Genomic DNA, 25645 nt, shown 5'->3' on the forward strand with positions numbered 1-25645 from the left:
CAAATGTCACCGTGTAGTGTAAATGGAGATCAGACTTCGGACTGTGGTGCTCATTTTCTTTCTTTTGCCATTAGTAATCTTGCCTCGCATTGGCACGTCGATCTAGATTAGCTAATACGATGCTGATGGCGCCTTGTTTGTCCAGCCTTTGCCCTTAAAGCAAGAGTTTCAATTTTTGAGAACGTTTGCACAGACTGGGCAGACAGCTTAATGTACAATGCCGTCAGTGAAATGGCGCAGCGGCACCGACTTAGTTCAAATAAATAAATTAATTAGAGACAAAGAAAAATACACTTGAGCTGTGTCACAGGGACTGGCAAAGGACCCGCGAGCGGCAGACAGACTCGTGCAGCTAGCTGTAAAGTGGCGGTGACACTAATTGGATTGAAACGTGTAGACGAAGTCGCGTAAGGTGCGGAGGCCGTCCTGCAGGTATCTGTTAGCAGAACTTGAAGCAGCATCGGCGCGGCGCGGTAATAGCGAAAGAAATGTCAGGCAGGGAAGTGAAGGAAGAGCAAACTAAAGGCAAAATGGGAATACCCTGCCCCGCTGGCCCGTGATGGAAAAGGTTATAGTGCTCAATGAGCCGTAGTTTTAAGTGATGATCTCTTAGATTACTCTGGAAGAACTTGGTTTATTTTCATTTATTTCCCAAGCTTCTTTAAAACAGCCTGTAGTCGCTACTTTTGTTATTGATGCCAACGGCTCTCCCTTGTTTTTTATCTTTATTTTTTATATATTTTTATATTCTATATATTATGTATTTTATTATATGTACCTCCACCCATCTTCTACCACCGGTCGGTGGCATATTTCGTATTGCCTTCAAGGTTACGTCTGAGTGTTCGCCCTTTCCTTCCATCCACTAACCTGCACTCAGGTTGAACGTTATTTCTAGACTGGCCTAAACTGTAACGCATTGTCGCCCCCTTCAGGACAGGTTTTAGTTCTACAGCAGTTGGTAGAATTGGATCAACAGATATAAGCGATTTTATACAGGGACTGCGAACATGAACAGAAAATAATAAGAGAGCCTTTTTCCATAATAACGAAAAACGTTGTTGCACATTCTCCACTTAATGTAACTTTTTAACCTAAATATGTTAGCTAATGTGATATTCATGCAGAAGACATTTTCTCATCGTTTGTCAAGTGTTATGGGATGTGCATAGGAATGGGCCAGGGTTAAGGAAAGGGGTGCGTTTAGTCATTAAGTGGAAAATGTATGAAAAAATCTATAAATATGTAGACTTTTATCTTCTTAAAGCATTCTTCCTTGTTTTGTTTGGTGTACACGTACACTGATACTAATATTTTAATAACCTTGCTAGAACTGAATCCGCCATCCACCCAACGACTCATCAGTATTTTGGCTCTGCTGATTCCCGTTCAGGTTTATAGAGAGTCACAGTCTACACTAGCAGTGCCAACACAGGAACAAATTCTGGGCAGACACCGGCACACTCACACTCAGTTATAATAAACTAGCTGCAATTAATAAAAGATTTGTAAAAATATTTGCCCTATTTGTACCTTCAGTGCATTTCCTTGGTATGCACATGTGCCTGGCTCTCTGTTGACCGATGCTCCCTCAGTCAAGTGTCTTTCCATAAAGCCTGCTTCTTAGGCGCCTTACTCACCTCCTGTCTGTGTTTGTACTTCTTGTCATTGAAAGTGACGCCCACATGCCTTCAATGTCTTTATTGCCTTCTTGTATGTCTCATTTACTTACACTTCCTCTTTTGGTCATGTCACCAAGCATAAACTGACCAATCACACCAAGACCAAATTGACCAATCAGATTGCTCTGAGGGACAGGATGAACACACACACAAAACATACAAAGCACACAGACCTTAGCAGTGTATTATACAGTTGATAATGAATGAAACTATATCTGTGTAAGTGTGGAGTAGATAGAATGATAGATAGATAGATAGATAGATAGATAGATATTAAAGGCACTATATAATGGATAGATTTAAAGGCACTATATAATTGATAGATAGATAGATATGAAAGACATTATATAATAGATTTAAAGGCACTTTATGATAGATAGATAGATAGATAGATAGATATTATAAAGGCACTATATAATAGATAGATTTAAAGGCACTATATAATAGATAGATAGATAGATAGATAGATAGATTTAAAGGCACTATATAATAAATAGATTTAAAGGCACTATATAATAGATAGATAGATTTAAAGGCACTATATGGAGCTCTGCTACAATGACATTTTATCATCTTGATTTGAAATTTTGCTGAAGGGACAAACGCTGAGTGTTATTTTTATTTTCTTTGTTTGACTTTGCTGTCTCAAGACAATAAAAGGGAAAACCTGGTTGGCACTCCAGAATGTCCTTGTTGTCTTCAGAGCTGTCATTCCCACACCCAGCTACTATATATATATATATATATATATATATATATATATATTTTATAGTTTTTGTTTCTTTTAGGTTTTATATATTATACTAGGGCGGAACGGTGGTGCAGTGGTAGCGCTGCTGCTTCACAGTAAGGAGACTTGGGTTCACTTCCCGGGTCCTCCCTGCGTGGAGTTTGCATGTTCTCCCCGTGTCTGGGTGGGTCTCCTCCGGGCGCTCCGGTTTCCTCCCACAGTCCAAAGACATGCAGGTTAGGTGGATTGGTGATCCTAAATTGTCCCTAGTGTGTGCTTGGTGTGTGTGCGTGCCCTGCGGTGGGCTGGTGCCCTGCCCGGGGTTTGTTTCCTGCCTTGCGCCCTGTGTTGGCTGGGATTGTCTCCAGCAGAACCCCATAACCCTTTAGTTAGGATATAGCGAGTTGGATAATGGATGGATGGATGGATATAATAGATAGACAGACAGATAGATGTAAAAGTACTATATGATTGGTAGATAGATAGCTAGATAGATATGACTTTATTTATCTAAAATAAATATGTATTCGCCAAGACTTAAAAGAAGAAAGGTTCTGACTTGTCAGTCCAAGTCCCAGTGAGGTGCTGTACCATCATTTTGCTCTGTGTATTTATATATATATATATAGAATTGGTTTTGATCCCTGTGTCCTGATCTGTGCCTCACCACACTTTGCAAATGGGGGTCTTCAGGGAGCTCCTTGGACATCATGGCTTGATTTTTTGTCCAGACCTGCAGTTTGAATGGCTGGACCTTCCATACACAGACACGCGTGTGTCTTTCTAAACGACGTCAAATCAATTCAGTTCACCACAGGTGGACTCCAGTCAAGTTCTTGACACGGCTCAAGGAGAATTGAAGTAAACTGGGTGGTCTTGAGCACAATTTGGGGGGCCACAGCAAAGGGTCTGAGGGATTTCAATTTTTGTTTTTATTGTTGTTATTTTTCAATTCATTGACAAACCTTTCTGTAACCGTGTTATCACTTTATCATTATGGGTTACTGAGAGTGGATTGAAAGGCAAAAATGTCAAATTAATGCATTTTAAAATGAAATCTACAACACAATAAAGTGTTCAGAAAGTGAAGGGGTCTCAGCACTTTCTGAATGCCCTCCATCTCATCCGAGAGATTCTTCTTGAACTAAAGCCCCTCATTTTGGCCAGGGGTGTGCCCGCCTGCCCGCCTGCTGTGCCGTCATTCGCTGCCTTGATTGTATTAACAGCTCCGACATTTCATCTCCCCGTCTGAGCAATGAAAGCCCGTTCGAGGCGTTCGGAATGCTTGGCTTTTGGAGTTTCACAAGTCGCTGTGCTTTTCGGGCTCCGTCGTCCTGCCAATTAAACACTGAAGTTCTTTAATCTGAAATGCAATTCCGAGATGCTTGTCGCTTCGGAGGCGGCACGGCGTCAGCGTTGATACTTGAGAGAGTCAAGGTATTACTTGGCGCTTTACAAAGGGGGGGGGGTATGAGGGGGTGAGGGGCGCTCAATTGTAGACATGAAATGAGTTGTGAAGCTTAAAATGAAAGCTTGAAAAGATGAGACGTAAGATTCAAAGAAAACATTGCTTAATGCCTTTCCAATTCCTTGCATCAAAGAAGAATTTTCTTTAACTGCCTGTTTGTGTTGGCTCAAATTGCCAAATAGAGGAATGTGAAAATCTCTTCAAAGTACAAACAGTTTCACAGCGGCGCTCCTCTTCTGTGCGTGCCGGAAAACAAACCACGTAGCAAGAAATCGATTTGCTAGACGCTAACCTTTGAAAAGAGGCTCTGAGGTGTATCGCTTATTTTGGATTATCTATGGATGTAGTTAAGGCGCTGATGATTTCATTTTAGAAGCAACATTCTCCAGTTTGTAACAAATGCTGAACGGCCCCGTCTGGTAAATTTCCACCGAAAGGAGGTTTAGCATTCTGTGGACGGCCTGGTGGCGCAGTGGCTAACCCTGCTGTTTCAGGGATTCAAGGATCTGGGCTCAAACGTTTCTCATATCGGAGGTATTCTCTTAAAAATAAAGGTGGTGTGATAGAACGGGGATTCTGCGAGCCCCAAACCCCAACACCAACACACCAAGACAGTCCCAGGTTCAAATAAATGGGTGTTTTATTACAAAATAAGCACAAGCACAAGTCGTCTTTCCTTCAGTCACCACTCCTCTCTCCGCCACACTGCCCTCCTACAGTCGAGTGTTTCCTTCCTTCCTCCCAGCTCTGACTTGAGTGGCACTGGGGTCCCTTTTATTGAGGACCTGGGAGTATTTCCAGTGCCAAGGCTTTACCCATTGGCAGCACTTCCGGGTCGTAGGAAGTCCCAAATAGTAAGGAGTGTAACTCCCTGCAGAGCTCTCTGCCGGCACCCACAGAGCCCAACAGGGCTGTGCTGCCAGACTACAACTCCTGGCATTCCTTACTGGTGCCCGAATGGGCACCGATATTGAGGGCTGCTACCATCTAGTGACTGGGGTGGGAATAAATAACCCAGAGAGGGTCCTTTCTCAGAAGGTGCTATGCACATGCCCCGTCAGGACGCCTGTCCATTTGTCTGGGGCGTCCTGCCTGGGTAAGGAACCACCTTCTTCTCTGGCTGGGATGTCCGCCCCTCCATTAAGGAAGCCTTTTCTGGGTGCAACGTCCTTCCCTTCTCAGTTTCTTTAATTTTTGGGTCAATGCAGAAAATACAAAACTTAAGTTTGTTCATTTTTTACATTCATGTATGTTATGTCAGCGGTGAGCTGGCACCCTACCCGGGGTTTGTTCCTGCCTTGCGCCCTGTGCTGGCTGGGATTGGCTCCAGCAGACCCCCGTGACCCTGTAGTTAGGATATAGCGGGTTGGATAATGGATAGGGTTAGGGTTAGGTTTAGGGATAGTTACAATATTGTTATCTTGTGCCCTTCTCTCACTAATTGTGCAGTGAGGCCTGATACATTATTTTCTGTGAAAGGCACTATATAGAACAGGATTAACATCTTGTGCAAGGAGGAGTGACGCTTCTTTACTAGAGAGCACAGTGCCCAGAAGCTTAAATGTTTCTGTCATCTCAAAGGTTCAGCCATTTATAGCAGGTGATAGGTGAGCAGGTGACTGTTTCCTGAAATCTACAGTATGATCATCTCTTGAGTTTTTTGAATGTTAAGATCCAAATTGTTATGGCTGCACCACAATATCAGATTTTCCACCTCTTGTCTGTATATTAGTGACTAGCTGTTCCCTCGCGGCTCTGCCCGTCTAGTAGTGAAACAGGACAGCGAGGAGGGCCCTGCCCGGCTCCCTACTCCTGACATCACGCATCCTCCTCCCCTCGGCCCTCGGGTTGGAAAATGACTGGCTGACTGACTGTATGTTATGTGGGGATAATTTTCAGCTTTTTAATTTCATCTTTATCATTAAGATTTCATTCTGCATTCCCAGGTGCCCTTGTTATTTAAACCATCATTTATTAACTAGCTGTGATGCTCATCTAAGATGGGTTGAAATCTAATTAATCAATGTGGACCCCCAGTTTTAATGTTTGCAGTGCATTATCCATTTGAGGGCATTTTGTAATTAAAATAGAAAAAAAATTCACTGAATTTGTCATTCCAACAGATGGTGCATCACAAACATTTTAGTAATAAAATGCAATACTGTACTACAAATGTTTGTGCTGTACCATCTGTTGGAGTGGCAAATGCAATGCAAATGTCTGTAGTATTTTGTGGGTTTTAGTTTTGTTTTCTTCGTTTTGTGCATCACGGGACTACAAAGGGGTCTTGGCTGTGGCCGGGCGATTAAATGATCTTTTTTTTTCTGTTGGTTTCAGTGGCGCTTTAGAGCATCGTGCATTGCAATCAGTCGGCTCCACAGGTCAAACCGTGGGTCAGTCCAGTTACCTCAGGGTTAAATATGGCAGCGCCACTGGTTTCCAGTGTCCCTTACTGCATAATTCGAAGCCAAAGGAACATCTCTTCGTGTTATAGTTATGAGTGAAAATCAGTTAGTTACGTTACACTTCAGGTGTTTGATTTTTCTTCCTTTGACTTTGTCTTCTTTTTCTGCTGTCATCACGTTGGCGTCTCCCAGTGCTTTAGTGCTTACAATAATCCTTGGGACTTTACCATTAACACCATTTGGTTTGGGATTCATAAAAGCAGTGGTAATGTTTGTGATGCGCCATCTGTTGAAATGACAAAGACATTGAAAATGGATGAACACTCAGACACTTATTCTTTTATTAAGGTGAATGAGCACCATAGGGGGCTGCAGCCTTTCATCATTTAGTGTCGTCTGCTCTGCTTATTGTTAATTGTCATTATTAGGACACAGTTAAGGCAAATGAGAGTTAAGTTTTTAAAGTTATAGAAAAAATACAATATTTCTGATTGTCTTATAAATGTGAAACTTGAACTGTTGTGCTTTTCTGAATGCAGAATAAGAGATAAAAAAGACCAGCAAAATAGTAAGATTAGTCTGAGGTAAAATTATTCACTGATTGAGGAACTTCTCCAAAAAAACAGCAATAAAGTGCATTACTACAAATGTTTGCCATCGGTATTTCATAATAGCAAATGCAATTCACCCGTCCCTGTTATTTGCCATTTGGTATGGGAGCCGTAAAAGCTGTTTAATGTTCGTCCTGTGCCATCTGTTGGAAAAACAAACCAATTGGGTTTGAGACTTGCTGCCATAGATGACTGGAAGTCCCGTGTGTGGCTTTGCTGCTTGTGTTACATCCTGTCTGCAGTCGATCCTGGGGGGTCCGTAACGCTTCTGGAATTGGCTCCTGCTCTTTAGGACTTTGTTAAGGAATGCACTTGCTTCTCAGAATGGCAGAAAACAAACAAAAAATGCATGGCGAGCAGTATTTGTTACAGCAGTGTGATCACTCAGCTTTAATTCTTTATATTTATTTTGTAACTGTTAACTATCCGACAGCACTGGGTACAAAACCGGGAAGCGAGCCACTCCATCGTGGGGTAGACACCAACATTTGATCATATGGGGCCAATTTAGAGTCGCCAGTAAAACTGTCTTTTAAAAATCAGAACAGGAACTCACCCAGCAAACACTGCTGCTGCCTCACCACGCAACATTATAATTTGATATATCTGTAACCTTTCCATTTAACCTTGCACAAATTAATTACCAAAAATGCCCTACTTTTCAAATGGTAATTCTTTTCTTATCTAATTGAGTGCCATCAAGTTATTAATTTAAATAAAACAATAATAATAGGGTTATGACATCTTTTGTTAAACCGACAAACAGGAGGGATGGGGAAGAGCCTCAGGACGAGGGGATTCATGATTTGAGGTGAACTGAGGTGAACTGAGGCCATTTCAGCATTGCAACTTAAAGTGCTGACTGACTTCAATGTGACACTTTCTTGGTTTGCTTGTTTAGTGCACCAGAGGTGTAGATGTGTGAGCTGAAATATCTCTGTACGTGTGTACTGTGTGCTGGAGAGCGAAATAGGCCAAAACGGGTACAACATAAACGTAAAAAAAAAAAACATTGAAAAGAAGGTGTGTGGCGCACTTTTTGGTTGTTTAGATACGGAAAAGTCTTTCTGAATCCCTTTATAACTCACCCTAGAGATTCTTAAACTAAGCCACTCATTCTAGCGAGTGATGTCTCTGCCTACCAATCAATCAATCAATCAATCGCTGCCTTTACTGCATTAGTGGCTCCGACATTGCATCTAATAATAATAATAATAATCATATTTGGGTAATACAATCCATTCAAGGTGTTAGGAAAGCTTGGTTTTTGGAGCTTTACAAGTTGATGTGCTTTGTCTTGGGTTATTGAGTGTAGATAGATAGATATGAAAGGAAAGTCACTATATAATAGATAGATGGATGGATAGGAAAGGCACTATATATTAGATAGATATGAAAGGCACTATATGATAAATAGATATATAGATAGATAGATGTGAAAGGCACTATATGATAAATAGATAGATATGAAAGGCAGTATATGATAGATAGATAGATAGATAGATAGCCATGAAAGGCACTATATAATAGATAGATAGATAGATAGATATGAAAGGCACTATATGATAAATAGATAGATATGAAAGGCACTATATAATAGATAGATAAATAATAGATAGATAGATAGATAGACATGAAAGGCAGTATATGATATATAGATAGATAGATAGATAGATAGACAAGAAAGGCACTATATAATAGATATATATGAAAGGCAGTATATGCTAAATAGATAGATAGATAGACATGAAAGGCACTATATAATAGATAGATATGAAAGGCACGATATAATAAATAGATAGACATGAAAAGCACTATATGACAGATAGATAGATAGAACTTTATCTTAACATTTTATCTGCCTATGTATGTATATAGTGCATTTTTATATTTAACTACCATATTTAATTTTTTCGCTATGTTGCAGGCTTAGATGAACATTTTTTCCCTATTTTGTGGTTCAACAAGTCAACATTTCAAACAGTTTGTGGATGAAACCACCATTATGTTTCTTCTTAACGAAAGAGGAAGAGCACCATCTAAGCTGATATCAGTGCCAGGTCCAAAAACCAACATCTGTCATGGTATGGGATTGTGTTACTGCCCATGGCATCTGTGAGGACAATGTTAATGCAGAAAAATATGTATAGATTTTGAGCAACACAGGCTTCCATCCAGATACTGTCTTTCCTAGGGGCGTCCCTGCATTTTCCAACAGGACAATGCCAAACCACGTTCTGGACCGAGATCAGCCTGTCTCTTCTGTCCTGTCCTGTGTGGCACGTTATAAAAATGGTGATTACGATAATGAAAGCTCCATACATAGCTGAGGAAAGAACAGTGGAAAATTCCACTTGTTGCATCAGCCAGGGATGATTCACCCATAATATGAGCTGCCCTTCCATCATATAAATGAGCAGCTTCAAAGCCAGTTTCAGGGTTGTCTATAAAAAGAGCAAGCCTACAGTGTAGCAAACAAAATTCCATCTAGCATGTCAATGATGAGCAGTCTTTTTAAGGATGGCGAGCCCCCTAAAAGTGCTGTGTAAAGTGCAAATCCATATCAGCTACATTGGTGTGAGAAGTGGGACGAGAAGAAGACCTACCATTCAATTTAGTAAGTGCAGAATGGCACTGAGACCTACCCTGGACCTGCTTGACGCTTCTGAGGAGTTGCTGTAGAGTCTCGAGGCTGTTTTCCAGCAGCAGTACATGGTGGGTGATGGGAACAGACAACTGAGAGACAGCTACCTCTGCAGATCCATCACTGCTTCCCCCTCAAAGATCTATTGACCTGGCTTAACGGGTGCTGGCAGAGCTTTGAGCTCATGGAGTTGGGAAAAGAGACTGGCCTGGCCTGACCTGTGTGTCACATTATGAAGTGTCAAATATGGTAACGAAAGCCCCGTACAGTTGCACAGCTGAACCCTTCCATTGACGATGAATGGAAGAAAATTCCACTTGCTAAACTTAACCAACTTGAGGTCTTCATTCCCCAACCCCTTCAAATATGTTATTAAATGAGATTGTGATTTTACTCTGAGATAAATTCTCAAGCGTCCCAACTTTTTTGGAGTGTGAGGTAGCCATCAGATTTGACATGAGTGTATGTTTAAAAAAAAAAAAAAAAGATTCAATTCACTGTTAAAATGTAAAATAATGTGTTGTTATAGTCTTTCAAGTAGAGTGTGAGGGGTTTCTATTAGCGTTTTCCATACTGTCCCAGCATTTTTTTTTGGAATTGTAGTTGTGCCCGTACAGAGCCTTGGGATAAACATTCATCCTGTAAAAACACAACAGCAACAACAACAACATTTATTTGTATAGCACGTTTTCATACAAGTTATGTAGTCCAAAGTTCTTTACATGATAAAATAAAAAATATAAAAATTAGGCCTGCGGTGGGTTGGCACCCTGCCCAGGATTAGTTCCAGCCTTGTGCCCAGTGTTGGCTGGGATTGGCTCCAGCAGACCCCCGTGACCCTGTGTTCGGATTCAGCGGGTTGGAGAATGGATGGATGGATGGAAATTAGGCAATACTAAATAACAAAGAATAAAGTAAGGTCTGATGGCCAGGTATGACAGAAAAAACAAAACGAACTTTAGAGGGCAGGAGAAAAAAAAACAAAATCTGCAGGGGATCTGAGGCCATGAGACCATCCAGCCTCCATAAAATCTACATAACATCAATGATCTAAATCAGTGAAAGGCAACCTTTTTCGAGTTGCGGTGCACTAAGTCCAAAAATTTTCTTTCGCGGCGCACCTGAGGGACTGCCCATAAATAAAGTCGTGACGACATAATCTATGGACAATCGCCAATAAAAACAGTTAATTTTAGAAGTTTGAAAGACATTTTATTAATAATGGAATCAAAGGATGAATCTTAAATTTAAATAATGTGAACGTTGAGATTGTTTTTCAGCACATATGAGATTGATGCGAGGATGAATTTTCGAAAGACAGACGCGCATTTCCTTGTCGATCGTTTGAAGTCTCTCGCGTTTCTTAGACTTTCCGTAAGTGTTCCGTTATCTGTTTTTGCAACATAATATATATATTTTTTAAACATTATCTTTTTAATCAACCAAAAGTTTAAAAACACTAGCAATTTTAAATATTTTACAAACGTTTTCGCGGCGCCCTTAGAAAATTCCGCGGCGCACTGCAACGGTTTCCCGACATTGACAAATTATAAGCACAGGCGTGGTCTCCTATTGTGTCACCAGATCTGCCATTTGTCACAGTGTAACGATATGGCAGCTTTGGTATTGGGGCCTTCGGTAAGGTCCAATATAAATATATGTGTATTTATCTTTTCACTGATATTTCGAAAGTGTAGTCGAGTGATTTCAATCTGCCTTTGGGCGCCCCACGGACTCCCAGAAAGTTAACGGATGCCTCCTTCGGAGGTCGGCTTAGTGCAGGTTTAAAGTGAAGCCTAACTAGAACCCCTTATGTGTCAATTTCCAGAGTGAATTAACATTATGATTTACTCAATTTTGCCTTTCTTAATTAGCTACTGTACATTTAATTAGTTACATTTAATTAGCTACATTTAAGTTATGAAATGATTTTCAGTTTTCATTAAATTAATTGTGCAATTAAGAAGAAAAAACGGTTAATGTAATAATACTGAGCAACTACTGGGACTGCAGGTTAAAAAAAACTCGGCACGAGAGACCGCTCATGTGCTCAATTTGTAGCGAGCGTATCTTCCTTTTCTCCTCTTCATTAAATGCATCGTACGTACATCGCCGGCCCCCAACCTCTTCAGTTTATGCACTCATTACTTAAAACTCTTTTCTTGGGGAAGAGAATTTGAGGATGTAGACATATGCCGAGTCGGCTTTTCTTTTTTAATGTGCACTCTCTCATATTCCAGGCATTCTGGCTTCTTAATTTAATTTGAATTTGTTTACAGCGGTGTCATATTTAAGGCAGCAGCGGCACACGTGTGGAAGCCGGGAATGTATTTTACAACTGTGCATTTCTAGTGTCAGCGTTTTCATAAGTCCTTTATATTTATTTATCTGTTTTGGAGAAAACAAAAATGAAGTTGGACGTTAAGATACGTGTAATTAAATTTGTGTACGAAGCTGCATTAGCATTTGGATGCCATTTTTACAGAATGAATTATTCCTCTGCTTATCATTAAAATTCAATTATGTGCTTTACAAACAAAAAAAATATCTGCGATCAAATGCATTGCATGAGCATTATTACTCTTTAAATACTCATGTTGATGCCTAAGCATTGATGAATCGGAAAGAGAGGTGAGTTACGCAATGCGTCTCACACAATACAAATTAACTTAAACTTCCACTGGACGGTGACGTAGCTCGAGTGCGTGCCGCACGGGGCGGGGCGGTGCTTCAATTTGCCGCCCTCCAACATAACTGAATATGTTAACCTATTTAAATAGAAAATGAAAATGAGAAAAATTAAGATACATTTTGCATAGATTTATTCATATATTGAGAAACAGCAATAATTTTTCACATATAAGTATCAACTAGACAAGAATATAGTATAGAAGCACTGATAAGGCGTGTTCTAATTATTAGTTTAAGATAATTACGCTGCGAAAACCAGAACCAGTGTAGTGTACAAGTGATAGGTGCAAGAACATAAGAACGCATTCGGATTGATAACGAAATGAAATAATAAATTGTAAATTAGTTGTTTATCTTTTTAGAAATTCTCCATCCATCCATCCATCCATCCATTATCCAACCCGCTATATCCGAACTACAGGGTCACGGGGTCTGCTGGAGCCAATCCCAGCCAACACAGGGCACAAGGCAGGAAACAAACCCCGGACAGGGCGCCAGCCCACCGCAGGGCACACATTCACACACACCAAGAATAATTTAGAATCGCCAATGCACCTAACCTGCATGTCTTTGGACTGTGGGAGGAAACCCACACAGACACGGGGAGAACATGCAAACTCCATGCAGGGAGGACCCGGGTCTCCCAACTGCAAGACAGCAGCGCTACTCAACGTGCCACCCTCTTAGAAATTATTCTCGGTGTAATGTTTATGTTTATTTTTGTTATTGCGTCATAAATTTCAACTGCTGTGTCTGATGCCGTCACAGGCGGGCAGTCTGAAAATTATCTATGAAGCATTTGTGCATACAAATAAGAGAATTTTACTTTTTTCATTCCTGAGTGATATTTTTCCGAACCCTGCTGCTTACACACGAATTGTACTGAGCCTTTTGGCCAATGATGCCGCCCTCTAAAATGCCACCCGGGGCGGACCGCCCCTAGCTACGCCACTACCACCTTAACTGTACAATTACACCTATCAGAAACAGAATTCATTTTATTGGCCAGGTACACTAATGTGTACTAGGAATTTGTCTTGACAGTATTGGTTCAGCCTACAAGGACAGCACAGAACACAAAAGATAAAATGATAACATGTGATGTAGCACACAAGGGCAATACAAAAAAACATAAAGTGATGGTAGGATTAGAATGTCCAGGCAGTCCAGTGTGCAGGTGTCATTGATCCTGAGTAGAAGCTCAGACCTGATTAGTCAGAATAACTGCACGTGTTGAGGTGACGTGTTGTTTTTGCTTTCCCTGCATGAAGATGTTTGCCAGAGGGAAGTCTTTGGATCAGGTGATGCCCTGGATGAGTCGCATCACCAATGATCATTGCAGCCCTCTTCCTTACCGTGGACTCATAGCACTTCACTGTGCCATAAGTTACAGCCTATGACTCCTTCATAGGCGTTGATGATGCGCTGCAGATTGAGATGAAAAACTCAGCCAGTTCAACCTGCCATTGGATCACAGACTTCCTTACGGATTGGAAACAGGACTGGAGAGGTTGGGCACACACATGTCTGGCACATTAACCTTCAGTCCTGATTATGTATTCCTTTTCCCCACTACTCTTCTCACTTTATACAAATGACTGTACTTTTGTCTGGCAAACTTCTTAAAGTTGCTGATATCATAAAACTAATAGGCCTCATTTCAAAGAATCATAAGTCCATATACAGTGGTGATGTGCAGTGAATGAGCAAACTAATTCTTTTGTACTTGTCTCTGTCTCTGAACAAACATACTGGTTCACTGACATTAAAAAACAAATCTTTTTGTGGTACAGGATCTGCAGTGCGTGCTGCATTTTACATAACATTCCACTACAGTCTTGAACTATCATCTTAACTTCAATTAAATGCTGTCTTCAGGAAACAGCCTATCAGTGAACTGTTTCAGCAAAACGCTCATGATGACAACTAGCCAATAACTGACCTGCTAGACAACACCAGGCACCTCCCACTGATCACTTCACTCAGTCTGAGTGACTGTGACTGTCTCAGTCCACCCAGTCTGCCCCCTGCTGGTCTGGAGAACCACTGCAAGTTTGTGTACTGAACTCCAGGCAAGAGACTCACAGCACATTGAATCGCAGTTCAAATCACTGATAGATAGATAGATAGATAGGAAAGGCGCTATATAATAGATAGATAGATAGATAGATAGGAAAGGTGCTATATAATAGATAGATAGATAGATAGATAGATAGGAAAGGCACTATATAATAGATAGATAGATAGATAGAAATATACTTATTAATCCCAATGGGAAATTCACAATGATGATACGTGTGTGGGAGACTGGATCAGAAAGGGAGATTGATCCTGAACTGAAAATGATTTTATTTAGTCATATTTCAGTGTTTTCAAACATTTATCATGATGTATGTACTAAGGTTCTTTTTTTCTATTTATTCTTGAAAATGTATTTATTGTCAAAATTTCACAAAAACGATTATTATTATTATTGTTATGTTATTATAAGTAACGTTATTATGTTACTTATTTTGATGCTTGCTTTTTATATTGTTTGTATTGTTTGGTGTTTAAGGTTGTTACACTGTTATGATGCTGTTCTAGATTTTCAACTAGTACATAGCTTGTTGTTGTTTTTGAAGTGAACGAATCAGTGATTCAAAGATTCAAATCATTTGGTGAACTGAATGAAATTGAACCACAACACTAAAAAGAATAATTTTGCACATCTCTATATATATAAAATCCAACACCAGTCTGTCTGTCTGCTTTTCACAAGAGAACAACTTAATGGATTTAGATCGCTTTTTCTATAATTTGCGTGAACATTCCGGTTGATTTTGCGACTTCTCTCATTGCGCTAAGTATCACAGTTCGATTGTGGTACCAATTTATTTGTACAAATCCGAGAGAGACTCATCGGGCTAAGTATCTGCCTCGGGGAGTATCTTACCTCTGCTTAGCTAGCAAACAAGAGAACGACTTAACAGATTTAGATTGTTTTTTTTTCTATAATTTGCTTGAAATTATTCGGTTGATTTTGTGATTTCTCTTATCAGGCTAAGAATCATAGTTCGCTTGCAGAAGCGATATATTCACGCTAATCCGAGACAGAGGCTGCGGGCCGAGAGGAGGAGGATGCGTGATGTCAGGAGTAGGGAGCCGGGCAGGGCCCTCCTCGCTGTCCTGTTTCACTACTAGACGGGCAGAGCCGCGAGGGAACAGCTAGTCACTAATATACAGACAAGAGGTGGAAAATCTGATATTGTGGTGCAGCCATAACAATTTGGATCTTAACATTCAAAAAACTCAAGAGATGATCATACTGTAGATTTCAGGAAACAGTCACCTGCTCACCTATCACCTGCTATAAATGGCTGAACCTTTGAGATGACAGAAACATTTAAGCTTCTGGGCACTGTGCTCTCTAGTAAAGAAGCGTCACTCCTCCTTGCACAAGATGTTAATCCTGTTCTATATAGTGCCTTTCACAGAAAATAATGTATCAGGCCTCACTGCACAATTAGTGAGAGAAGGGCACAAGATAACAATATTGTAACTATCCCATCCATTATCCAACCCGCTATATCCTAACTACAGGGTCACGGGGGTCTGCTGAAGCCAATCCCAGCTAGCACAGGGCACAAGGCAGGAAACAAACCCTGGGCAGGGCGCACATACAAACACATCTGTGGTGAACTGAATTGATTTGACGTCGTTTAGAAAGACACACGCGTGTCTGTGTATGGAAGGTCCAGCCATTCAAACTGCAGGTTTAGACAAAAACCCAAGCCATGAAGTCCAAGGAGCTCCCTGAAGACCTCCATTTGCAAAGTGTGGTGAGGCACAGATCAGGACACAAGGATCAAAACCAATTCTGTTGATATATATATATATATATATATATATATATATATATATATATATAAAATATATATATATATATTTTGACCTGTTTTTGTGTCTGTAAAATACACAGAGCACAATGATGGTGCACCTCACTGGGAGTTGGACTGACAATTCGGAACCTTTCTTCTTTTAAGTCTTGGCGAATACATATTTATTTTAGACAAATAAAGTCATATCTACCTAGTTATCTATCTACAAATCATATAGTACTTTTACATCTCTCTTATCTCTCTATCTATCTATCTATTATATCCATCCATTATCCAACCTGCTATATCCTAACTACAGGGGTCTGCTGTAGCCAACACAGGGTACAAGGCAGGGAGCCAGGGCAGGGCACACACACACACACACCAAGCACACACTAGGGACAATTTAGGATCGCCAGTGCACGTAACCTGCATGTCTTTGGACTGTGGGAGGAAACCCACACAGACACGGGGAGAACATTCAAACTCCACGAAGGAAGGATCCTGGAAGCAAACCCAGGTCTCCATACTGCGAGGCAGCATCGCTACCCACTGCGCCACCGTGCCGCCCCCAATATTGGGCTGTCAAATGAGCCAAAAATTTAGTTTTGAATATTCAAGTTAAAAGTAAGTAAATATTCGAATATATTCAGACAACGTTTAACAATTCTGAATGTTAAATGTACATTTACTTTTTTTTTTTTATAAATATATTATTTAACGGCTACAGCAAGATCAAGCAACAATAACAGTACTGAGGCAACTGCCATTTCAATATAAGAGCCATCAAAATCCCAAGCATCTTGTCTTTTTTTTAAGGTGCGTTTGCATACAAAGTGTAAAGCACCGATTGTGATAGCCCTTGTCTGTCCGTCTGTCTGTCTGTCCATCCACATGAAAAAACTCGGCCCCCCGGTGGACCACTTTTGTTGAAATGTGGAACTCTTATTCTTCAAAGAAGTTTGTCGAGACAGTTTGATTTTCGTTGAGATATCTTGAACAGATCACTCTGTGTAAAGTTTTCCAATTTTCCAATTAGAGAAAAGCCGAGCAAAATGACCCCTTTTATTGGCTAACTAAAGAGATTACAATATGCAAGCTTTCAAGGCAACTCAGGCCCCTTCTTCAGGCAAGATCACATTTCAAAATTTCCCATTGAAAAGCAGCTGCTTAACACAAAGACTAATTGTGGGACAAGGCGTGTTTGTCGACGAGGCTCATGAAAGCCTGTGTTTTAAAGCACTGTGACAAAAGGAAAATCAGAATTGTGACGCTCATTTTTCCATTTACTTTAATGAGAAGGTCTTTAGCATTCGACAGTGTCCTGGGTCTCGGGTTTGAGAGTGGATAAGATTCAGGTGGTGTTGACAGACCACGAAAGGCAGTCGGTGATCTGGAAACCCAGGAGCCCGAAGCTGCTAACTGTCCAGACTAGGGGGAGCCATTGATGTGGAGTGGAGCATGATTGCCTTTGTTCTTTCTGAAGTCAACAGTGACCTCCTTTGTTCTGTCAACATTCAGGGAGAGGTTGTTGTCGTGGCACCATTCAGTTAGGGCGGGCACCATTTACCTTTAGGTAGTTTAATCCTCACCATCGATGAAATGGCCAGCCTTGGTGGTGTCGTCCAATGATGCTTCTGCCCTTCTGCTTTGCTAAACTGTCATAGGTGAACAGACTGTGTAGTAGTGGGCTGAGGTGGCAGCCCTGTGGAGTGCCAATGTTGGCAAACATCATTGAGGACTTCTTGTTACCAATACCCAGGAAACCCAACACCCAGCCACAGATGGAGCTGCTCAGACCAAGATCTCTGAGGATCTACACCAGCTTGGAGGGCACAGTGGTGTTGATGGTAGAGCTGACATTGGAGTTAGATGTCCTAGAGCTGTGTGTAGAGTGAGGAAGATGGCATCATCCACAGGTCTGTTATGCTAGTGTGCAAACTGTAGCGCATCGAGGGTAGCAGGGATGTTGTAGTTAATGTGAATCATGACCAGTTTCTCCAGACGCTTCATCACAACAGAGGTTATGAGGTGGGCTGTAAACCACATGAAGCAGAAACATCACCCACCCTACCACAATACCATGCACAGTCATTTTATGTACACATGAGTAAGTGACGGGGGCAGACCGTTTGTGGGAAGGTTTAAGTGTTTCCACCAAGCTTCTATAATTGCTACCATTCGTCATGTGACATTGTTTTTTATACCGTGATGTCCTCATTCAGTTGTCCATTAATTCATTTACAGAATCTCAATCATCCATTTATTTATTTATTTTTGTTCACCCTTTGTATTACAGAGTCTGTCCAAGAATGTCCCAGGAATTGTCACAGCAATGGAGAATGTGTCTCTGGAGTCTGTCACTGTTTTCCAGGATTCCATGGGGCCGATTGCTCAAAAGGTAAGACCCCTATAGTATTTTAATGACCTCAGTTTGATGCGAGTGCTAATTGCTTTTTAGTTAACGTTTAATAGACAATGTGCAGAAAGTGAAACGCGTGGAAGTCACCTGCTTTCCATTAAACAAGGCCGGGAAAACTTTGAGAGCTTAGCTCGGGCCCTCTTAATGAAAAAAGGGAGGCATGTATGATTATTGAAAGTGAACTTTTTAAAACTAACAGAGCAAAATACCAACTAGAAGACCTTGATAGGTCCTTCGGGTCCAAGTTACAAAGTAGTGTGAAAAGGCATATGCTGTAGGACAGACTGGCATTATCCATTTTGCCAGGCAGGAACCCAAGTGGTGGCTTAGCAGGCCGATGCCAGCCAGTCTTAACATCGACCTGTTTCTCTCTGGGCTTCCCATTGGAATGAGGCCTCTGATACGATGATTGATACCAGACCTTGTAACATCGCTGGAAAATCAAGTCATGGACAAAGGACCATCAATCAAGGAAAAGTAACACTAATGGGCAGGACTTTGCACCAGTGGTCAACTAAGAGAACGGGCTCATGTGCCCCCAGGAAACCAATGGCAAGACCTGCATTCCTTTAAAAATCTTCAGCTGATTGCTTCCTCCATCAAGCTCACTTCATCAAGCTGTAACTTCTGCTGTATAGCACAGACCCCAGTGTGTAGGGTGTAGCTTTGACAAAGATTAGAGCAATTCCTTCTGCTCCAAAGGGTATCTGGGGCTGGACTAAAAAATAATTGTATACTGTCCATAACCAGAGCTGGACCCAAGGGTTCCATTAGTCCAGACCTTGCTAAGATGACAAATGCCTGACCTGAGAGAAACTGCATACATAAAAGCCATGCATTCACCTTGCATAATTTTGCTAGCTACCGAGGTCGCGGTGTGCAAGAAACCCGTGAAGAGATCCTATAGTACCACCTACTACCAAAAGTGTGACTAAAGGCGAAAACGAGAGAAAGAAAGAGAAAAAAAAAAGAAAGAAAATGTGCTGAAGATTCCTCTACTTGTTTGGACAAAGCTAACTAAGAAAGGAACAAACGTAACTAAGCAAGGTTTCCGAGAACTATTCATTCCAATTTAATATACTGGACAAAGTCAGCTAATGGATTATGGTGTTGGTGTCTCTATAACTGAAAGGTAATAACCTTGTGAAGGCTAAGTTGTGACTATTATGAAGTTTTCCTCTTAAATCCAGTAAGAAAGAGCAGAGCAGCATCTCACACATACACACACACACACACACACCTACACACACACCCACACACCAAGGCAGCGCAGAGACGAGCTGTGAGTAAATGAAGGTCACAATAAAAACACAACAAGCTTAATAATTTGCTAAAGAAGTTATCCATCTTGAACACATGAATTGAAAGATCAGAATTCTTATGTTATGTGCCATTTTCTATAAGGTGTGACAGATAGGGGGCGCTATCGCTCCCTTGAACCCCTGTCCACGACTCCAGACACCAGGTAAAAGTCCAAATGATGACTTTATTTAAATGCCACAGTGCACAAAGCACCCTCTCCTCCCTTATACTCATACACAAACAATAATCAATCACAAATACAATCCTCCGACTCCCAGACGCGTTGCCCTCCTACCACCCAGCTCAGCTCGCCGTCTGGGAGCTCTCACAGTCCTTTTATATTCCCTGACCCGGAAGTGTTCCCAATCCCCAGTCCATGTGATCTTGTATCACTTCCGGGTCAGGTAAAATGTTCTTTACTTCACCCCGGAAGCCCGTCGCTCTTCCTTTGACGAACTTCCGGGTTAAAGGGCACAAATAAGTCTTCGGTCCTCCCTGTAGCTCCCTCTTGCGTCCCCTGTGGTATCCAGCAGGGCTGAGGATAAAAACTACAACGTCCATGACTCCCTGCTGGTCTTCGGGCACCTCCATACTGCAGGGAGGGCTCCATCTGGCGGCCTGGGGGTATTGGCCACATCTCACAAAGGTAATAATAATAAAATAATGCATTTTATAAGAGAGGAAAAGATCTGACTAAGATTTTTTTGTTGTGTTTTATTCTTGTTCATCTATGTATATTTAAATACATATATCTATATCTATCTATCTATCTATCTATCTATCTATCTATCTATAAATATATATATATATATATATATCCATCCATCCATTTTCTAACCTGCTGAATCCGAATACAGGGTCACGGGGGTCTGCCGGAGCCAATCCCAGCCAACACAGGGCACAAGGCAGGAACCAATCCTGGGCAGGGTGCCAACCCACCGCAGGACACACACAAACACACCCACACACCAAGCACACACTAGGGCCAAGTTAGAATCGCCAATCCACCTAACCTGCATGTCTTTGGATTTTGGGAGGAAACCGGAGCGCCCGGAGGAAACCCACGCAGACATGGGGAGAACATGCAAACTCCACGCAGGGAGGACCCGGGAAGCGAACCTATATACTGTATATATATATATATATATATATATATATATATATATATATATATATATATATCTTCAGTTATCCTTATTTTATAAATAAATTGTATTATTTTGATAAATTTAACAACCTTGTTTGTGTTATTTGTGAAGGTAAGTCTACCTCCACATCAAACCAAAACAGAGAAAGTGAAAGTCTTAATGTAAACCTTTGCCGATTTATGTACTTCGTTCATAAAGTCTATAGATCTTTGTATTTCTGGCATCCCATCAACCCACATTTAATTTGACGTCCCTTGAGGGGCATCTTGTTGTTTAAGTTAATTGCTAACATAGCTGGAGGTAAACCTGATAACTAATTAACTAAGTGATCATACACCACACACTACAATGCTAATCAACATGCAACACGTCACCACAATCCAACGCCGAGATCTGCAAATAACTCAAAACGTCTTTCTTCCTTACCATAGATAATACAGTGGATTCAGGGAGCACTCTGACCCCTTCACTTTCTGCACATTGTATTGTGTTGTCGATTTAACTTTACTTGAATAATCCACATTCAGTATCCCATAATGGATATTTTCAGATCACTACAGTGGCAGCATTTAGCAGGAAAATTTGAGTTTAAATCCTTCAGTACTCAATGGGTCAGATCCTCTTAATATGGAGACACTTCTGAAGCCCTAAGCTACTTTTTACCCACTCAGGTCTGCTGGTGAACAGCATCTGATGGTGCCACCAGTGTGTGACCCCCTGGAGGTCGTGGCAAAGGACAGAATTAAAACAAAACTGAGCGCCATTATGAATGGTGGAGCACATCTGATCTCTAACACACTAACACTGAGGACTTTCAGCCAATGAATGTGTGAAGAAACGTGATTGGGACTTCTTTATACCAACAGGAATTAGCCTACATAATGCCTCCCTGTGACTCTGACTACCAAGTGAAAAGTTTTCGTTCCTTTTGAATTTTCTTCCTTTTTATCATTGTGGTGTGTGTTCAGCTTCTGTAAATAAGCCAAATTTCCCCCTGGGAATGAATGAATAAATAGATAGATAGATAGATAGATAGATAGATAGAAATGAAAGGCACTATATAATTGATAGAAAGATAGATACTGTAGATAGATAGTGTAATAAGAAGAGACACGAGGCATGGCAAGGTTTGGAGCAGCCACCCGTTTAATGCGGTTTCCTGGCTGCAAAAGCAAATGATTCATGTAGGACAAGTTTACACGACAGAGTCCAAAACAGAACTGCCTCCCAGAGCAAAGGCGGGAGGCTTTATAGGACGTTGGGCGGAAGTGACATCGTCCTTGGGGCCGGGACCGGAAATGATGTGTCCCGCTTTGAGGTGGTGGCTCCTGGTGGGATTTCCCGGGAAAGACCTGTAGGGAACTTAGAAAGAGCGTCAGCATACCCCGACGCCCCGGGCAGATGTACAGTATAATCAGTCCTCTCTAAGCCCTTCAGCTGCCTCCTAAGCACACGTGTGTGACAATAGATAAATAGATTTAAATGAAAGGAACTATATAACAGATAGATAGATAGATAGATAGATTTAAATGAAAGGCACTATATACAAAGTAATAGATAGATAGATAGATGGATAGATAGATAGATCTTTATCTACCTATCTATCTATTATATAGTTCATTTCATTTAAATCTATCTATCTATTATATAGTGCCTTTCATTTCTATCTATCTATCTATTATATAGTGCCTTTCATTTCTATGTATCTATCTATCTATTATATACTGCCTTTCATTTCTATCTATCTATCTATCTATCTATTATATACTGCCTTTCATTTCTATCTATCTCACATGTAGTTCCCAACAAGCTGCCTCCTCCATCCAACATCCTACCCTCAAAATGTTTAAAATGCATTTGAAGTCTCTCTTCTTTATTGTTATTATTATTAGATACTATTATTATTATTATTAGGTACTATTACATAAGTATACCTGCAGCTAGACTAAGACAAAACAACCCACATCAGTGCCCTAAACCATTGGTTCCTATTGTTTTGTTTTCTTGCAACCCAATTTTGCCTTTTACATTTATTTGTGATCCACAATCGCCATGTTGCATCATCCAGGGGATCCATCCCAGTTGTGTTACTGCCACTTATTGTCATCTGTTGGTTGGGGGATCCATTGCAAGCAGCGACCCATTGAAAAGTGTTCTGCAAACCATCATTGGAATTAACAATTCATGGTGACCCAAGCTCAGACATCGGGGTTGTGATGCATAGTTTTAAGAAGCACTGCCCTAAACCCTTTGTCTGTACAATAACCCTGTCCTGTCGGAGAACAGCTAAGGACATAAAAAATACTTAGTTAAACAATATGTTTTGAAAAGACACCTAAGGACAAGTGAATTGGGTGGTGTTTGGATAGATAAAAGGAGATCATTCCACAGCTTTTGATCAACAATGGAGAAGCATTGTCCAACCTTGGCACATCTGGAAAGAGGAAGGATGGTCAGCAGACAGACAAGGGCAAAATGGAGACTTCCTAATGAGACATTAGGAGAGATCAAGGGTTGGAGAGCTTGAGGGCCAGAACCGATTAGAGGACTGTAGGTCAAGAGAAGAGGAAGGCAGTGAAGACACCGAAGGAATAGTAGGAGTGAAACGAGGAACAGAGAACATCAGTCAGTCAGCTGCGCAAAATGTAAGCCAATCTTCGTGACGGAAGAAGGCCAGTTGGTGTGCGGAGCCGGTGCTTTGCCGGTGCGGAGCCGGGTCCGTAAAAGGAGAAAGGGGCGGACGCATGCTAGATTAGCCACGCGGTCGCGGGAAGGTAAACAGAGAGCCCTTAAAGCGGCGGCGTCGGGATAGAGGCAAGGCAGACAGAACGATTCAATCAATCAAGGTTTATAAAACGAAATATCAAACAATACAAGAGAAATAACTATATACAATAAATAGAACATGAAATAACTAATAGAAATCAAATACAAGAAGAAACATTAAATAACTATATACAATAAATAGAACATGAAATAACTAATAGAAATCAAACACTTATCAAAAAAAGAACATGAAATAACTATATGCATGAAAGAACAATACGAAATAACTATATAGTAAAAATAATTAATGAAAAAAGTATATATATAGAATAAAAAATATTGCCATACCTGTAGATGAAGCCCAAAATTAAAAAAGACAATTGAGAGAGAGAGGCCTGCCAGTCATTTGCAAAGATTGCAAAAAAAAAAGTAAAAACAGCTTGAAAAAGGACGGAGGCCTCCTTGAGAACATACAAAGTGCCAGTAATTTGCAAAGGTTGGGGGGAAAAAAAAAAAAGTAAAAACAGCTTCAAAAATGAAATGAAGCAGGCCTCCCTTTCTGCCAACAGATAAAGTGCCAGGCAGTTATATATATATATAATAAAAAAAAATAAATAAATAAAAAAAAAGCAACGTATGGGCTCCATCTACAGATTAAAAAAAACAAAAATTAATTTATTGGCAATCCCCCCCTGCACGTTTTTGTTTTTCCCTCCGCTTTTCCGCCAGCCACTCCTCGATGGTTTTGCCGGCTGACGTGGAGCAAAAGAATTCCCCCCCAAACTGGCTGTGGCCGAACTCTTTGGTTTTTTGCCGGCCACAGCTCTTACATATGTATGCTTCAATCTTTTTTCTTTGTTTGGGGAGGATTCCTTGCTGTCGTGCCAGCTCGTCCGCCTCCTGCTTTTTCTTCCGCCGCCAGGCAGTGGTGCGTGGTATTGAGGGTCCTGCCTGCGGCGGTGGAAGCGGAGGACTGGCAGTGTCAGCCGGCGGGGAGAGTGGCTGGGTGGCGGGGGCTTCATGTGGCACGGGGGGGTGCACAACGATGGCTGGTGCCACATCCACGGGGCCCCGACGTCGCTGCGTTGCCTGACCGGATAGGTCAGGCGGGTCAGGGAAGTGGAGTGATTGTGCAGCGGACTGCTCGGGGCCCGTGGGTCGTGGGCGTGTGGCAGGGGTGGGCTCAGTAGCAAGGGCCGAGCTGGTTGGCAGGGGCACGGCCAACTCCAGATCCCGCCGTTGAAGCTCCCTGGTGCGAGTGTAGTGCCTACAGGGACAGAAAGCAAAGAAAGTCACGGTGGGAGGGAGGGAGGGAGGAGAGCAGCATGGTGGATTGTACTTGTGCAGTGTGTACTTACCATTGTGCCAGTGTGCGTTGATTGAGGGGGAATAACTGGATTCGAGTCTGGGCCAGGAGTACCGAGTTTGTGAGGATGTTTTCCCGGATGCAGATGTAATCCCGCATCACAGCTGCCCAGCGATTCACCCTCACGCCGCAGATGGTGGTTCCTTCGGGGTGAATCCTGGACAGCTCTACACAAACGGCCTCCACAAGGCGGCTGATGTTTGGCATCTGTGCGGCTTGGCCGCCAGCCGACCATACACCTACAACATTCAGGGGGCCGAGAGAGAGAGAGAGAGAGAGAGAGAGACAGACAGAGAGAGAGTCAGTCAGTCAGTCAGTCAGTCAGTCATGCCATCGATATCCAATCAAAAGGATAGAGGCCACACCAAAGAGGTTGATCACTTACCGTCCAAGCTCTCCACTCCCGGTGTGACACTGGTGTGCGAGTGCTTGCGTCGGAACCTCCCCTGCACCAGTCTTTCCTGGTAGCGTGGCGGAAAGCGAACTGGGGCCTTGTCGCCCTCCGGCAATCGTTCCCAGAGGGTGACGATGTCCGCCACTTGCTGCTGCG

General features: G+C 41.6%; 1 protein-coding gene across 3 annotated transcripts in view; it reads left to right on the forward strand.

The window, feature by feature from the left end:
* The window catches only part of LOC120542238 (teneurin-2-like), a 1685504-nt gene that overhangs the window by 1370558 nt on the left and 289301 nt on the right, over nucleotides 1-25645 (forward strand). For all 3 annotated transcript variants that reach the window (XM_039774544.1, XM_039774546.1, XM_039774547.1), the window contains one exon: nucleotides 18391-18492. In XM_039774544.1, coding sequence (XP_039630478.1) covers nucleotides 18391-18492 — 102 coding nt within the window. The remainder of the gene's footprint in view (nucleotides 1-18390; nucleotides 18493-25645) is intronic.

The sequence above is a fragment of the Polypterus senegalus genome, chromosome 13, assembly GCF_016835505.1.
Source record: "Polypterus senegalus isolate Bchr_013 chromosome 13, ASM1683550v1, whole genome shotgun sequence".
NCBI lineage: Eukaryota > Metazoa > Chordata > Cladistia > Polypteriformes > Polypteridae > Polypterus > Polypterus senegalus.